At 43.5% G+C, this 15,029-nt stretch overlaps 7 protein-coding genes across 7 annotated transcripts; 6 read left to right on the forward strand and 1 right to left on the reverse strand.

Moving 5' to 3' along the window:
• On the forward strand, positions 1–1,630 carry LOC6506283 (transmembrane protease serine 9). Its single transcript, XM_001958164.4, has 4 exons — positions 1–243; positions 391–729; positions 1,016–1,311; positions 1,374–1,630. The coding sequence occupies exons 1-4, from the start codon at positions 177–179 to the stop codon at positions 1,527–1,529; spliced, it is 858 nt and encodes a 285-aa protein (XP_001958200.2). The 5' UTR covers positions 1–176; the 3' UTR covers positions 1,530–1,630.
• Positions 1,631–1,747: 117 nt separating this feature from the next.
• On the forward strand, positions 1,748–3,005 carry LOC6502774 (uncharacterized protein DDB_G0287625). Its single transcript, XM_001958163.4, has 2 exons — positions 1,748–1,823; positions 1,880–3,005. The coding sequence occupies exons 1-2, from the start codon at positions 1,801–1,803 to the stop codon at positions 2,928–2,930; spliced, it is 1,074 nt and encodes a 357-aa protein (XP_001958199.3). The 5' UTR covers positions 1,748–1,800; the 3' UTR covers positions 2,931–3,005.
• Positions 3,006–3,222: 217 nt separating this feature from the next.
• On the forward strand, positions 3,223–5,058 carry LOC6506284 (dysbindin protein homolog). The gene is made up of 2 exons (XM_001958162.4): positions 3,223–4,115; positions 4,173–5,058. The coding sequence occupies exons 1-2, from the start codon at positions 3,347–3,349 to the stop codon at positions 4,271–4,273; spliced, it is 870 nt and encodes a 289-aa protein (XP_001958198.1). The 5' UTR covers positions 3,223–3,346; the 3' UTR covers positions 4,274–5,058.
• Positions 4,754–5,677, forward strand: LOC6506285 (glutaredoxin-C4). The gene is made up of 3 exons (XM_032454855.2): positions 4,754–5,059; positions 5,118–5,222; positions 5,434–5,677. Exons 1-3 carry the CDS (start codon positions 4,916–4,918, stop codon positions 5,527–5,529), a joined length of 345 nt encoding a protein of 114 aa, XP_032310746.1. The 5' UTR covers positions 4,754–4,915; the 3' UTR covers positions 5,530–5,677.
• Positions 5,678–5,843: 166 nt separating this feature from the next.
• Positions 5,844–6,529, forward strand: LOC6506286 (biogenesis of lysosome-related organelles complex 1 subunit 3). The gene is made up of 3 exons (XM_001958160.4): positions 5,844–5,998; positions 6,056–6,191; positions 6,248–6,529. The coding sequence occupies exons 1-3, from the start codon at positions 5,936–5,938 to the stop codon at positions 6,484–6,486; spliced, it is 438 nt and encodes a 145-aa protein (XP_001958196.2). The 5' UTR covers positions 5,844–5,935; the 3' UTR covers positions 6,487–6,529.
• On the reverse strand, positions 6,482–8,254 carry LOC6493670 (cell cycle checkpoint control protein RAD9A). The gene is made up of 4 exons (XM_001958159.4): positions 8,049–8,254; positions 7,767–7,993; positions 7,559–7,710; positions 6,482–7,498 (listed from the first exon to the last, which is right to left on the reverse strand). The coding sequence occupies exons 1-4, from the start codon at positions 8,080–8,082 to the stop codon at positions 6,526–6,528; spliced, it is 1,386 nt and encodes a 461-aa protein (XP_001958195.1). The 5' UTR covers positions 8,083–8,254; the 3' UTR covers positions 6,482–6,525.
• A 1,340-nt stretch (positions 8,255–9,594) lies between these two features.
• On the forward strand, positions 9,595–14,793 carry LOC6506288 (UDP-glucose:glycoprotein glucosyltransferase). The gene is made up of 2 exons (XM_001958158.4): positions 9,595–10,028; positions 10,088–14,793. The coding sequence occupies exons 1-2, from the start codon at positions 9,800–9,802 to the stop codon at positions 14,512–14,514; spliced, it is 4,656 nt and encodes a 1,551-aa protein (XP_001958194.1). The 5' UTR covers positions 9,595–9,799; the 3' UTR covers positions 14,515–14,793.
• The last annotated feature ends 236 nt before the right edge of the window (positions 14,794–15,029 follow it).

Consider the following 15,029-nt stretch of genomic DNA (forward strand, 5'->3'; position numbering starts at 1 on the left):
AAAATAAAATAAGTCAGTGGAACAGAGACGACGCTTAGACAACTCACCTATATATAAATTAAAGGCGCACAGAATTTTTGTGACAGTTCGTTGAAAAGTTTCGTTTAAGCTTCAACCGCCTCTAACGGGTTTTTCGCCGCAAAGAACCCTTTTCTTATTTGTGTTTAAATAAAATCATGTTGAAGCTTATCTTACTAGCCGTTCTATTGTCATTATTGAAATGTGGACAGGCTCAAATTTCCTGTGAGTTGCCAGGAGAAATTATAAAATCATATACATCTCGCTGATGTGTTCTAAATATTGTGGCTTATAATATATCCTAATCATATCATACAAATCCTTAAAATAATACTTACTACAATAACTAGAATACCCCCACTCCCATTGTAGTTACCAATCAGCTCTGCACGGCGCGAAATCCCAAAATTGTCGGTGGTAGTGAGGCGGAACGCAACGAAATGCCTTTTATGGTCAGTCTTATGCGCCGCGGTGGTCACTTCTGCGGTGGCACAATCATATCGGAACGGTGGATCCTCACGGCCGGCCACTGCATCTGCAACGGCTTGCAGCAGTTCATGAAACCGGCTCAAATCCAGGGTGTTGTGGGGCTCCACAGTATCCGGGAGTACTTGAATGGGATTGGCAACGGTCCGGATGCATTAAGGGTGGATTTTAAGAACATAGTGCCGCATCCAAAGTATGACTGCAATGATGTGAAACATGATATAGGTATGTGGAATATTTAAGAGGCATATTTTGGATTTCCTTTCAAGGATAATTAGCTATAATTCAGGTGAGAATGACCAGTGCCTGGAAATAGTTTTGCTTTTGAATGAAAGAATATTATAGTCTATATCTGAGCACTTCTGAGATTCATACAAAATATACACAGTACTATAGCTAAAAAGCTTTTAAAGTCTTCTCCCTTTCTTATAACCAAGACCTCTAAAAGTTAAATCCAAAATATGCCTGAGGCGAGGACTTGGCCCCTTAACAATTTCATATTCCTTTGCAGCCCTGCTGGAGCTGGTGCAGCCAATAAAATTCAGCTCCCATATCCAACCAAGTTGCGTGGGCTCCGACAAAGGACAACGCAGCTTGGAGCAGGAATATGGCACAGTATCCGGATGGGGTTGGACTCATGAGAACCAAGCCGAAGGTGATCGATCCGATGTGCTGCGCAAAGCTTCTGTGAGGATTTGGAGCAACGAGGACTGCGAGAGATCGTACAGGTCCCAGGGAAAGAGTAACACCATCGGAGACACCCAATTGTGTGCCGGATATGAAAACGGGCAAATTGATTCCTGTTGGGTGAGTATGCCAATGGCTGATATGGCACAAATTTTATGGTTGGGTGGTCTATAACATTACAGGCCGATTCTGGTGGCCCGCTTATGTCTAAGGAGCATCATTTGGTTGGCGTCGTTTCCACGGGCATCGGATGTGCGCGTCCTGGCTTGCCTGGCATTTATACGCGCGTCAGTAAATATATTCCCTGGATGCAGAATGTTATAGCTGGGAGAAAATAGTCAAGGCTTTTAAAGTCCACCAAATGTGATTCTACTGTGATATTAGCTATGCGTAATTGTTTTTTAATTTTATCAATAAAAGTTTACCGTCAAGAAGCTTGGGTCCGCGTCTTTTTAAATTATCGATAGGTCTTATCGAATCCTACCAATCCAGCTAGAGGTGGATTGTATCATGTATATCGGTTTCATATATATCGATGTTTCTGGTCATTTAGATAGTAGAATTGCATTTGTCTATCTGGCAGCATTGGTTCCAAGAAATAAACAAAACATGAACGATTCTGAGCTGACCGAGTAAATATTTGCACTTTAATATAATAATAATTAGATTAAATTAAAATTTTTCTTAGTCGCGCTATTGCAGAGCTAATGCGCGAGATTGATGCACAAAATCCAAGCCTTGCTAACCAAACCCAATGCGAACGCAAGGTGAACCCTCTTGGAAAAACAAATAAACGCTTTTTAGGAAGAACAATAAATAATGCACTAAGCCATAATAAGCGAGCAAAGGAGCGGACAGTAGCTAATTGCCAACAAAAGCTGAAGGATTTAGATGACAGATATGAGAAACGAAAACTCAACAAGTTCTACAACAGAAATCGAAGTACAAGCAGGAGCAGAAGCAAGAGCACAAATCGGAGAGCCAGCAGAAGTAGAAGCAGATGTAGGAGTGTTGACAAACGATCGAGCAGGACTCGCAGCAGAAGTAGAAGTTCTCCTCGACGACGCAGCAGGAAAAAGTCAAAAAAGTCGCGTCGCAAAGAACGAAAAAGAAGCAGGAGCAGAAGTAGCAGTGGAAGTCCATATCGCAGTCGCTCCAGCCGACGGAAAAAACAAAAAAGGTCGTCCAAAAAAAACAAAAAAACTCGAAGGAGATCCAGGAGTAGCCTGAGTACCAGAAGACACAGTAGCTATGATCCTTCTTTCAATGAAACTCTACCTGTTCCCGCACCATCAGAATTGCTCCTAAATCACTCGAAACAAATGGCTCTGGTTGTGGCCATGGCCTATAGCCAAGTTCTCAATACAAAGATCCCTAGCAATGCCCAAGAAAGAGCTTCTTCTCCACTAAGCGATATAGTAAAAGAGTTGATGTCGGATGACGATCAAACTAACAATATAAGTCTCGAATGTTTATCTATTTCATCCAACGAAGCACCAAAAAAGGTTCTTACTATCGATGTTAGCTCTAATTCCGAAGGAAATGGAGATTCGGAAAGCTCGGATTCTGAATCGGAATCTAGTAGCTGTATTGAGTTAGACAACACCAGTGATTCGAATAACAATAGTGATATAGAAATAGTCGAATGTCAAACACATGAGATTAAAAAACCTGATAATGAACTCAACAATAAAGAATTGAGTGAAAGCGTACCCTCCGTTGACCTGACTGATGATTAATTAAGCTTCTAGTTCAATGGTGTTAACTAAATACAATAGATTTAAAATAAATGTTAGTTCTTATCTATCATCACACTTATGAAAGCTATTTTTAAGATGTTCATAGCCCTTTTTATTTCGTTGAGAGTTAAATAAAAATTATTTATTTTGTCATAAAAATTGTATTATTACCTAGAGTATCTAGAATTTAAGTCAAACTGTAAGTATTATGATTTAAAAAACACTTGAAGCCACGATCTTTTCCTAAGTCGTAAATGCCCAAGTGTAGGGTATTAATAACAACTGTTGACCGATTTCTCTCTTACTCTTGAACAGCTGATTCTTTATTTACCATTAAATTTTCGATGGAAAACGCCACCGCCGAAGTCAATTAGCAAGTTAAACACTTTAATTTATGTAAAATCCACGACTAGACTATGTTTGGAAGCCTTAAAAAGAAGCTGAGCAGTGCGATTCAGGAGGGACTGGTGATCTCCGAGAATCTGCAACAGCAATATCGCCAGCGTGTCAGTTCTGGAAACTCGGGAAGTCAACAGTCGAGCACCGCCACCACTCCTACATCACCATTGGGCGGTCTCAACGAGAGTTTATCCTCGAGCCGGAGCAGTAATCTATCTCTGAGTTCCCCATTCCAACTGACAGATGGAATACCAACGCATTTAAATGTGGCTGCTGGTTGTGGCTTGCTGGCCAAATACGAGGACGATTGGCAGAAAATCCATGTGGCGAATGAGGAGAATGCGGAGAAGGCCACCGCCATTGCCAATCAGATCTCTGGAGTGCAACAAAAGGCCAGCAACCAACGAAAGATCATCAGCGAGCTAAATAGCAGTCTGGCGGGGATTCCCAGCTTGATATCACAACTTAAGGCCAGCACGAAAACACTCCAATCTTTAGAGGAGCTGGGCAACCAGTTGGAGGTGGAATTGGAGAAGCTGGAGGATCTCTGCGAGGAGTGTGAACTTCAGGAGTTTATGCTGGAGCAGCAATTCCAGCTATCTCGTCACAAGCAGAAGAAACTCAACGATTTGGAGCAGTACAGGCAGAAGATAGCCACTCAGCACCAGACGAAAATCCAGGACCAGGAACAAAAGTTACTAAAGATGCAAAGGGAAAGACAGGCTGTGTTTGACGATGCATTTCGGAACGACATGGAGGAGTACAAACAGCACGGCCAGCTGACGAGTAATTGAATAAATTAAATCCAAAAAATATAATTAAACATAAACTTTCCAATTTCAGAAATTCAAACCACTGGAAATTCCACCAAATTGGAGGAGGTAGTCCTTGAGCCCACCGAGGTGGAGGCCCAGGACGCTTTGGAACAGTTCCTCAATGGATGACTGGCTTTGCCCCTTCTTAAAGACTCCAACCTGTGCCTTAAAGTGCAATATGCAGCGTAATTTGTTAAAGAATAATATTTTAAGGGAGAACCTTTAATATGTAGGGTTACAAATACTCCTTTTTTACATTCTATTAATAGAAAAATATTTTTTCAATTTGTAAAATATTTATATAGTAAAGGAGTATTGAAAGTTATTACTAAATGAGGGCTAAATAAAATATTTAATTTTGATAAATATATCTGAAAGTTTGTGGGTTTAGCCACTAAATTCTATTGATATGGCAACACTGTGGTTAACCTTTGACAGCCTGATTTTTATAAAATTATTCAATTGTTTTTAATATAATATACTATACTGTATAAATTAAAAGTTAATTATCTGTAAAAATACTTTGTTTTTGTTACATAAAAGGAAATTTAAATAAACAAATTAAGCCATCATGATTTCGATTACGCGATGGTAAGTAAGTGTGGCAACCATGGAGACCACAACAACAGAAACTTGCGGACTAGAGCATCAATAAAAAGAAAACTTTTTCATTCACGCAGTCTGTTAAGTCCGCGTTATCACCAATCATACTCTTCGTCGTACTGCACTCTGCCCCCCAAGTTCCCGTATCCCTTCCTTGATTTTGAGCTTATGGGCGCAGTTGGATCCGCAGTGAGACCACAAATAGTAGACATGTCTTCCAAGCAGGCGAAATTTGTCGAGAACACCATTGCTAGCAACAAGGTTGTGATATTCAGCAAGACCTATTGCCCCTACTGCACCATGGCGAAGGAGGTAGAGTTCCCTGAGAGATTTTCAAAATATAAATAATATCCATAATCTTATTTTATAGCCCTTCCGAAAGCTTAATGTGGATGCAACTATTATCGAGTTGGATGGAAATCCGGATGGCAATGAGATCCAGTCTGTCCTTGGGGAACTTACGGGGGCTAAAACGGTAAGAAAAAACTACAGAAATCAAGGGCAAACTAACGTTTTTCAAAGTCGCTACAATTTCATACGTGATACGTGACCTGAAAAAAAATCAATGACTAAAAATTGTCGGGTATCTGAAATTACTAATGAACCTGGACTAATTCCTAACCTATTGCTAATTTCTATTTTCAATATACTGATTCTATTCCAATTTTATTGAATATATATTTTAGGTTCCTCGTGTTTTCATTAATGGAAAATTCGTTGGTGGCGGCACGGACATCAAAAGAATGTTCGAAACTGGAGCTTTGCAGAAATACTTTCAGTAATGAACCAACTGTGCAATGTTATAATGCCTATAGTGTGTTACTAAGGTGATCTTCATGTACAAAAAGTTATCAACCCTTTATCTAATTCATGTTCAAAGTCTTAAATAAATTTATTTAATTATTTGATATTTGGTCAAGCAAAAATGTACTTAAAATGTTTTTAATGAATTAGTGGAGAAATTTAAGCAGATGTTAAGCCTTAACTTAAATAGGTTTATTGTGATTTAAGTTTGAATGGAACTTTTAAAAAGGCTTATTTTTTGTAAAATTAAGTGCACCCCTTTTGGGTACGCTCATGTAAACAGCTGTTGATGCTGAAACCAATCCGGCATCCTGGGCAAGAGTTGCCACATTACTTTGTTTGTTTACCTTCGTAATTGTTTTCTTTTTGTAAATACCTGTTGTCATGGCTGATTTGGTAAGCGGTGAGGCTTCAGAATCCGATGAGGAGCTGCAGGACAAGCACAAGGTCAGAAAAGAGTTGAATTCAAAACGATTGATTTTCTAAAAGCAATCATTTTTATAGATTTTTGCCGCCGAGGTTCCAGGGGAAGCTTCAGAAGATGAAGACGACGACGAAGACATCTACGAACAGCGCAGAAGCACCCAGGTGAACAGCATGGCCTCCATTTACCGGAATAATCTCCTCCAGCGTAAACTGAGTAAAGCACCAAATAATTATTAACATAACATGTTTAAATGAACAAAAATTTTCTAGTTGAAAACAATATAGCCATTTGGAGATCTCTCACCGCTTTCACCCGAAGCTTTGTTGTGAGTGCATCTAAGCAACTGGTCACAACGGATCAAATGCTCATCAAATCCCAGATCAATCTCCAATCGGCACTTACATCATTACAACAAGCTCAGAAAAATGCTCAGGAACTTCAATCGAGGGTAGCTTCTGTCATGACCAGCAGCTTTCTTCCACACATAAATATCCAGAAAGCTATTTGATTTTCAATCTGTATTTACTAATAAACGATCAAATCTAGGCTAATCTTCTGTATCCGAATTGGGCGCAAAGGCCTGACTATTTGGCGATGGCTCCCGGGGAACATAAGTGCTTTGGAAACACCTGGAGAATATCGCTCGCACTCTGGTCTCGCGTTGAGGTGACTGTGGAATGGTTTCATCATCATCAGAGGAGGAGGCTGGCAGTTGGGGCATCTGAGTGGTCGGCGGATCATCAGAGTTGTAGAAGCAAACCTCTGTACTGTTAGGAACTTGGGGCACATTGGGTGCTAAGGTGGCCTCCAGAGCAGCATCTGCGGCGGCCAGCATCAGAGCTTCCTCATCAGCCTCACACTCAATTAAATCCACGGTATCCACCTCAGCCAAATTCCTGGGCTGTTGCACAGACGGCGCCTCGGAGTTCCGGAACTGAAACAGAGGTGTCTCTATACTCGTTTCGTGGTCACTTTCGGCCAATCTTCGTTTTGGTTGAGATCTAGCCGGTTCCGGAGCGCTGCTCTTGCGTTTGTTTGTTTTTGGCGGTGGTTCTGGTTTTTTACTCTTTCTCTTTGATGTTTCCAGCGGCTCATCTCCATCTCGAGCCGTCAAATCCCTTTGACAGTAATCGTCAGAGAAACTCACATCCTCTGGCGAAAGAGTGGACATGATCAACAAGCACTCAATCTCGCCATGCTTTTTGATCTTTATTAAAAGGGGTCTTCCCGCATCGTCAAACTCCAATGAGAGCGAGGCATTCAAACACTCGGCAAAGAGGAGAAAGGCGCGTAGCTCTTTGATACAAAATGTAATGATTGTTTCATTCGTCACTTGGTATTGATCGAATTCACTTGGCTTCAGTTTCAGTTGGGTTCTCATAAATTTATCGTTAACTCTAGCTCCTTCTATGTAGTTTTTAGCCACTAAGCTGCGGGAGTTGGCCTCCAGCGTTAGTTCTTCCTCTGTGGTATTAAAGTTATTCGATATATCAGTAAACAATTTGTGTTCACCACGAATTCTGAAAGCATCAATGTGAGAATGGTAATTAAAATAAAAGGTATAACCCTATTAAACATACACATTTGGTCGTGGATCCGTATCAATGTTGGTGTTGATGTTCTGGTCGTCTATGATGGATATGGTGGCCTCTTTTGTTGTCTCCAACTTGCAACGCAGATTAACTTTCAGGTTGGTTTGGTCGTCAACTACGTTAAGTTCGCAGTATTCAACCTAAAACATTTTTAAATCTTCGTTAAAAAGCCGGAACATGGGATTACTTCTCTTACCTCATTCATATTACGGAACACTGCCAAACATCCTTTCATGGATATCTTGCAATAGAAATCTGAGTTCGGCGGCATGTCAAATATCTCAAACATGGAACGTTTGAAGAAAATACTACCAACTGCCGATTGTGTGGCATTTATGGCCCTCATTTGTAAGCCCTGTTGGTCAATTTCAATAAACATCTCCTTTCCCACCTTTGAAAGGGATTGCACGGCTTTGGCAATGACTGAAATATGCAGTAAACTTTATTATAAGCACGCTAATTTTGTCTTGTAGCAAACCTCTTGCATTGTTTCCTTCTAAAGTGTATTTCATTGGCGAATATATATAAACAATTATATGCGAATAATATTTCGCGCTGAAACTTTTGTAAACAATTGGATTAGAGTGCCTGTAGGTTGCAAAGGTACTTCGCAAACGGATAGTTTTGGTATTTAAATATCGATAGGTAAAGACCGTAACGGTTTTAAGATTAGAAAATGGTTTTAAAAAATTTTACTTTATTTTAGTCCACGAGGAAAATAATATTTTATAAAGTAAATACTCATTTAAATATCATTCCCAAATTGAAGAATGACATAATTTTTTTCTCAAAATGGATCAAAAAGAAGTATTTTTTAATATTGTAAAAACTTCGAAATTTATTGGTATTTTTATAAATTAGAATTTTATCAGTTTTTGATTTCTAAACAGCTTAGAAATATTGTTGGAAAAAGTAAAAAAGTGTTATGGGTTTTAATCCTTTTTATGGCATGGTCCATAAATCCTTTCCAAAGTTATTTTTAATTTTATGAACATAGATATTGTCTTGAACTTTAACAGCATCCTAAATTGCTACAATTTCTACAGCGTTTAATTTTGAAAATGTCATTCACCTTCTCATTTTTAGTGTCTGTAATGATTCGTCGCTCGTTTCTTCATCAAGATTGGCTCTATTGCTGTCCTCTCGAAGAACGATGTCAATGGTTTCTTGTAAACTTTGACTGTGATTGCTTGGCTTTGGGAGAGTAAAACGGTTTCCAACTTTTACGATCAATGACCACTGAACTCCAAACACAAGAGCTTCTTGAACACTCTTGCGGATTTCGTTCTGGGGTATGCCAAAACTGATAGATATTTCATTCAAAAGTGCCTCAAACGTCATAGGATCCACACCGCTAAGATATGCCCTTATAATGGCGCCCATCGAATTGCTTACAGACATTTTCCCTTGTATTTTCTTTAAATGTTTTCTAGTTTAATTTAAAATAAATGTTTGCAAAACCACCCTGAATTTTTTATGTTTTTTCTGTCGACCAACTGAACTGTTACTATGAAAGCAATTTCCCCGGGTTCTAAACTAAAGTTTTCCCTCTCGACGACTTGGATACTTCTCCAAAGCTTCCCCAAAGTTCATGTTCTCGAGCACTTGGCCCGCCACTCGCAAGATCCTCCCCTGCACCGCCGGCGTCAGCTCCGCGATCAAAGGCGCCACTACCCAAGTGAAGGGTTTGGGTTTATGAGTAGCCTTCAACGCTTCTGGAAGCACGACTTCCTCCATATGGAAATCGTCTATTGCAACACGGCCAGGGAGTTATGCGTCTTGGTCTGCCCGATGTCCACCTGACCTCCCTGGCCCAGATGCGGGTACCGGGGACGCTTGCTTCCGCTGCATAGGCTCTGCAAGGCGGCGATCCACACCTCGGACAGCACGTTGCAGCTGGCAGTTAGTTTGGTGCAGGCCAAGGCTACATCATTCAACCGCTCGTTATTTTTAAGTTTTCAAATCAACCATAAAAGATACTAGCAAATATAGTCAGTATACCAATCTGGTATTTTTGTTATCGATAATTTCTTGCAAGAACTTTGGGCCCATTACGCGACAGCCGGTTAAACGCCACATCAGTTCTAAATTTAATTAAAAAAAGTGGCCCAAAGCCAGTTGAAAACTGGTGAAAATTGAAAAAACTTAGCCGGTGAAGCATAAGGTTCTTGGGTGTTTGCTTTTCCGTTATGTGCGTGTCGAAAAACACGTAGAAAACGAAAGGAAACAATGTTACGTGCTGCGGCGTTGTGTGTGTCTGTGGTGCTCTTGGCACTATATTCGCCGATTTCTGCGGAATCGAGCAAGAGCTACCCCATTACGACTCTAATTAATGCCAAGTGGACGCAGACGCCACTTTATCTGGAGGTTGCCGAATATCTAGCTGACGAACAAGCAGGCCTCTTCTGGGACTATGTCCAGGGAGTCACCAAACTGGACACGGCTCTGAACGAATATGGTTGGTGATGAAGAGAGTTTGACTTTTCTGTAATAATAATAAACAATCATTCCTTATAGATACGGAGTCGCAGCAGTACAACGCTGCCTTGGAGTTGGTCAAGAGCCATGTCAGCTCGCCCCAACTGCCTCTACTCAAGCTGGTGGTCTCCACGCACAGTTTGACGCCGCGTATCCAGACGCACTTTCAATTGGCCCAGGAGTTGAGGAGCGGCGGCGCCTGTGACGGTTCCACTTTTGCCCAGGTTGGCACCGAGTTGGCCTGCAGTTACGCGGAGTTGCAGAAAAAATTGGGACTGCCGCTGGCCAAGGAGAGCCTGGATGCGCCGGTGGTAACCTACAGCTTCGATCACATCTTCCCTGGCAGCGAGAACAACACTCGCACTGTGGTTTTATACGGCGATCTGGGAAGCTCTCAGTTCCGTACCTACCACAAGCTGTTGGAAAAGGAGGCTAACAGTGGCAAGATACGATATATCTTGCGGCATCAGTTGGCTAGCACAGACAAGCGTCCTGTGAGGCTCTCAGGCTACGGCGTGGAACTTCACTTAAAATCGACGGAGTATAAGAGCCAGGATGATGCACCCAAGCCAGAGGCGGGCTCGTCTTCTGACGACTCCGATGATCTGTCTAACGAATCAGATGTCCAAGGCTTCGATTTCAAAATCCTAAAGCAGAAGCATCCCACACTGAAAAGGGCTTTGGATCAGTTGCGCCAACGACTTTTGCAGGGCAACGACGAAATTGCACAGCTGAAGGCATGGGAGTTCCAGGATCTGGGTCTGCAAGCTGCCGCAGCTGTGGCGGAAATTCAGGGCGACGAAACTCTTCAGATTCTGCAGTACATTTCCCATAATTTCCCTATGCTGGCCCGCACTCTTTTGGCTCACAAAGTAACCGATTCTCTGAGGACAGAGGTCAAGCACAATACCGAGGTGTTTGGCAGGAGCTTGAATGTGGCGCCGCCAGATGGAGCTCTTTTCATAAACGGACTCTTCTTCGATGCTGACACCATGGATTTGTACTCCCTGGTGGAAACTCTTCGCTCGGAGATGCGCGTGCTGGAAAGTCTGCACAGCAACAATGTCCGCGGCAATCTGGCCAGTTCTTTACTAGCCCTAGATCTCACAGCTTCCAGCAAAAAGGAGTTCGCCATCGACATTCGTGATACAGCTGTTCAGTGGATCAATGATATTGAAAATGACGCTCAGTACCGGCGTTGGCCTGCATCTGTGATGGATCTCCTGCGTCCCACATTCCCCGGAATGTTGCGAAACATCAGGAAGAATGTATTCAACTTGGTGCTGGTAGTTGATGTCCTCCAACCCTTGGCCAGAAGTGTAATAAAGCTGTCTGAATCCTTCGTCATCCATCAGGCTCCCATCCGCCTGGGTATAGTTTTCGATGCCAGGGATGCTAACAAGGATAATCTGGAGGATTACATTGCCATAACCTGCGCCTTCAACTATGTGAGTCAGAAGAAAGAGGCCCGGGCTGCGTTGAGTTTCCTCACGGATATTTATGCCGCTGTTGGGGAGACCAAGGTGGTGAAAAAGAAGGATATAGTGAAGCAGCTGTCAAAGGAGTTCTCTACTCTATCCTTGTCCAAGGCCGAGGAGTTCTTGGATGAGGATGGCACCTATGATTACGGCAGGGAGTTGGCTGCCGAGTTCATCCAGCGGCTTGGATTCCCGGATAAGGGCCAACCACAAGCCCTCATGAATGGTGTTCCCATGCCATCGAATATTGTGACAGCCGATAGCGACTTCGAGGAGGCCATTTTCACCGAGATCATGAGTCACACCTCCAATCTGCAGAAAGCTGTTTACAAGGGCGACATGACGGACAACGATGTGGCCATCGATTACCTGATGAACCAGCCGCATGTCATGCCTCGACTCAACCAGAGGATCCTCAGTCAGGAGGATGTCAAGTATCTGGATATCAATGGCGTGGCCTACAGCAATCTGGGCAATGTGGCTGCCTTGAACAAGCTCTCCAACCGCGACATGACTGCCACTTTAATGGAGAATCTCAAGTACTTTGGCGGAAAGAAGTCCACGGAGAAGATTGGTCGCTCATCATTGCAGTTCCTAACTCTCTGGGTGTTTGCCGACTTAAACGAGGAGGAGGGCAGATCTCTGCTCACACATGCCTTGGAATATGTCCAGGGTGGCGAGAGTGTCCGTCTGGCTTTTATTCCCAACACGGAAAGTGCTGGAGCGGATAAGAAGAATCTTAATCGCTTGGTTTGGGCCGCTATGCAAGCGCTGTCGCCAACTCAGGCCACTGAGCAGGTTCTCAAGTGGTTGAAGAAGCCGAAGGAGAAGATTGAAATACCATCGCAACTGGAGGATATACTAGGCTCCACTGAGCTCCATCTGAAGATGCTGAGGGTGTATGCTCAGCGGGTTTTGGGTTTGAACAAATCCCAGCGTCTGGTTATTGGAAATGGGCGACTCTATGGTCCTCTCTCTTCCGAAGAGACCTTCGATAGTGCTGATTTTGCCTTGCTGGCCAGGTTCAGCTCCCTGCAATATGGCGATAAGGTGCGGCAGGTCCTTAAGGAATCCGCTCAAGATGTCAGCGATCAGTTCACCAGCGATACCCTGCTTAAACTCTACGCCAGCCTGCTGCCCAGGCAAACCAAGACCCGTTTCAAGCTGCCCACTGACTTGAAATCCGATCATTCGGTGGTGAAGCTGCCTCCAAAGCAGGAAAAGCTCCCCCACTTTGATATTGTTGCTGTTTTGGATCCCGCCTCCCGAGCAGCCCAGAAGCTGACACCAATCTTAATCCTGCTGCGCCAGGTGCTCAACTGCCAGTTGAACCTCTATCTGATTCCCGTGCCCCAGCACAGCGATATGCCGGTGAAGAACTTCTACAGATATGTAGTCGAACCAGAAGTTCAGTTCGAGGTTAATGGCGGAAGGTCTGAGGGACCTCTGGCGAAGTTCAGTGGACTACCGGCCAATCCTCTGCTGACTCAACAGCTCCAGGTTCCGGAGAACTGGCTTGTGGAAGCAGTCCGTGCCGTTTACGATCTGGACAACATAAAACTAACCGACATCGGTGGACCCGTGCACAGCGAATTCGATCTGGAATATCTCTTGTTGGAGGGCCATTGCTTTGATGCCTCCAGTGGAGCTCCTCCCAGGGGATTGCAGTTGGTTTTGGGCACTCAGAGCCAGCCCACTCTAGTAGACACCATTGTGATGGCCAATCTGGGCTACTTCCAACTTAAAGCCAACCCAGGAGCCTGGTCGCTGCGATTGCGTGAAGGAAAGTCCACGGATATCTATGGCATAAGTCACGTGGAGGGCGTCAACACTCACCACGCCGCGGGAACCAACGATGTTCAGGCTTTGATCACCTCGCTGCGCTCTCACGTGATCAAATTACGGGTTTCGAAGAAGCCGGGTATGCAGCAGGCGGAACTCCTTTCGGATGACAACGAACAGCAAGGGCAATCGGGAATTTGGAACAGCATCGCCAGCAGCTTTGGTGGCTCCAACAGCAACCAGGCAGCCACCGACGAGGATACGGAAACCATTAACATCTTCTCAGTGGCATCAGGCCATCTGTATGAGCGTCTTTTGCGGATTATGATGGTCTCGCTGCTGAAGCACACGAAATCCCCGGTGAAGTTCTGGTTCCTGAAGAACTACCTCTCCCCGCAGTTCACCGATTTCCTGCCCCACATGGCCAGTGAATATAACTTCCAGTACGAACTGGTCCAATACAAGTGGCCGCGTTGGCTGCACCAGCAGACGGAGAAACAGCGTACCATTTGGGGCTATAAGATTCTCTTCCTGGATGTGCTCTTCCCGCTGAATGTGCGAAAAATCATTTTCGTGGATGCCGATGCGATTGTTCGAACGGATATCAAGGAGCTGTATGATCTGGATCTTGGAGGAGCTCCCTATGCCTACACACCCTTCTGTGATTCGCGTAAGGAGATGGAGGGCTTCAGGTTCTGGAAACAGGGCTACTGGCGCAGTCACTTGATGGGCCGAAGGTATCACATATCTGCTCTGTATGTGGTGGACTTGAAGCGATTCCGCAAGATTGCAGCTGGTGACAGGCTTCGGGGTCAATACCAGGCCCTCAGCCAGGATCCGAACAGTTTGTCCAATCTGGATCAGGATTTGCCCAACAATATGATCCACCAGGTGGCCATTAAGTCACTGCCCGACGATTGGTTGTGGTGCCAGACATGGTGCAGCGACAGTTCCTTTAAGAGTGCCAAGGTGATCGATCTGTGCAACAATCCGCAGACCAAGGAGGCTAAACTGACGGCTGCCCAGAGGATTGTGCCCGAGTGGAAGGACTACGATGCGGAGCTGAAGACACTGTTGGCTCGGGTCGAGGATCACGAGAACTCCCATGGTCGGGAGTCGACGGACGATGAGTATCCTTCATCGAACGATCCGGCCGTCACCACTGCCTCAACGCCGCCACATGAGCCCAAGCACGGCGAGCTGTGATCCACGCGTAGTTAAAGAAACGATTTTAGTGAATTTAAGTCTAATATCGATGGATACACACTTGATTAATATTTAGCTAAGACCCTACCCCGAGAAACGACTAAACATATTTGTACATTTTAATTAGAGCATAATGCAATTCATAACGAAAACTACAAGATAACTCACTGAAGTCTGAAATGATTTTTTAAATTTTGTTTCAAATGATTTTCTTGTCTTGCATTCCAAGAGCCGTAGCCACTAAACGAATTAAGCTGAATTGAATGTCATTAAATTAAATTAAATTAAAAAAACACTGAATGCGCCTTTAAGATGAAAAGTTTGTATTAAAAGTTAAAGCGATTCGATAGAAATTATGAAAAATGTTTTTTATTTTGAAATCTATGAAGTTGGGAAGGTTAGGCAACGCCACAAAAAAAAGGGTTTGAATTTTGCCCACATATGGCAACGCCAAACTCAAAAAACAGTATTTTGAAAACATTGTTTTTTTTTTTAAAGAAAGTCAAAAAACGTGT

This window comes from Drosophila ananassae, chromosome 2R (genome assembly GCF_017639315.1).
Source record: "Drosophila ananassae strain 14024-0371.13 chromosome 2R, ASM1763931v2, whole genome shotgun sequence".
In the NCBI taxonomy this organism is placed as follows: Eukaryota; Metazoa; Arthropoda; class Insecta; order Diptera; family Drosophilidae; genus Drosophila; species Drosophila ananassae.

Excerpts from the sequence above, each read along its gene's own strand:
- LOC6493670 (XM_001958159.4), bottom strand. The coding sequence starts at position 8,082 with ATGAAATACACTTTAGAAGGAAACAATGCAAGAG. Across the intron at positions 7,711-7,766 it reads TGTTCCGTAATATGAATGAG|GTTGAATACTGCGAACTTAA; the intron begins GTAAGAGAAGTA and ends AAAATGTTTTAG. Across the intron at positions 7,499-7,558 it reads ACGGATCCACGACCAAATGT|AATTCGTGGTGAACACAAAT; the intron begins GTATGTTTAATA and ends TGATGCTTTCAG.
- LOC6506283 (XM_001958164.4), top strand. The coding sequence starts at position 177 with ATGTTGAAGCTTATCTTACTAGCCGTTCTATTGTCATTATTGAAATGT. Across the intron at positions 244-390 it reads TGGACAGGCTCAAATTTCCT|TTACCAATCAGCTCTGCACG; the intron begins GTGAGTTGCCAG and ends CTCCCATTGTAG. Across the intron at positions 1,312-1,373 it reads GGCAAATTGATTCCTGTTGG|GCCGATTCTGGTGGCCCGCT; the intron begins GTGAGTATGCCA and ends ATAACATTACAG.
- LOC6506285 (XM_032454855.2), top strand. The coding sequence starts at position 4,916 with ATGGGCGCAGTTGGATCCGCAGTGAGACCACAAATAGTAGACATGTCT. Across the intron at positions 5,060-5,117 it reads ACTGCACCATGGCGAAGGAG|CCCTTCCGAAAGCTTAATGT; the intron begins GTAGAGTTCCCT and ends CTTATTTTATAG. Across the intron at positions 5,223-5,433 it reads AACTTACGGGGGCTAAAACG|GTTCCTCGTGTTTTCATTAA; the intron begins GTAAGAAAAAAC and ends TATATATTTTAG.
- LOC6506284 (XM_001958162.4), top strand. The coding sequence starts at position 3,347 with ATGTTTGGAAGCCTTAAAAAGAAGCTGAGCAGTGCGATTCAGGAGGGA. Across the intron at positions 4,116-4,172 it reads ACAGCACGGCCAGCTGACGA|AAATTCAAACCACTGGAAAT; the intron begins GTAATTGAATAA and ends TTCCAATTTCAG.
- LOC6506286 (XM_001958160.4), top strand. The coding sequence starts at position 5,936 with ATGGCTGATTTGGTAAGCGGTGAGGCTTCAGAATCCGATGAGGAGCTG. Across the intron at positions 5,999-6,055 it reads AGCTGCAGGACAAGCACAAG|ATTTTTGCCGCCGAGGTTCC; the intron begins GTCAGAAAAGAG and ends TCATTTTTATAG. Across the intron at positions 6,192-6,247 it reads TCTCCTCCAGCGTAAACTGA|TTGAAAACAATATAGCCATT; the intron begins GTAAAGCACCAA and ends AAAATTTTCTAG.
- LOC6502774 (XM_001958163.4), top strand. The coding sequence starts at position 1,801 with ATGAACGATTCTGAGCTGACCGA. Across the intron at positions 1,824-1,879 it reads AACGATTCTGAGCTGACCGA|TCGCGCTATTGCAGAGCTAA; the intron begins GTAAATATTTGC and ends AATTTTTCTTAG.
- LOC6506288 (XM_001958158.4), top strand. The coding sequence starts at position 9,800 with ATGTTACGTGCTGCGGCGTTGTGTGTGTCTGTGGTGCTCTTGGCACTA. Across the intron at positions 10,029-10,087 it reads CACGGCTCTGAACGAATATG|ATACGGAGTCGCAGCAGTAC; the intron begins GTTGGTGATGAA and ends CATTCCTTATAG.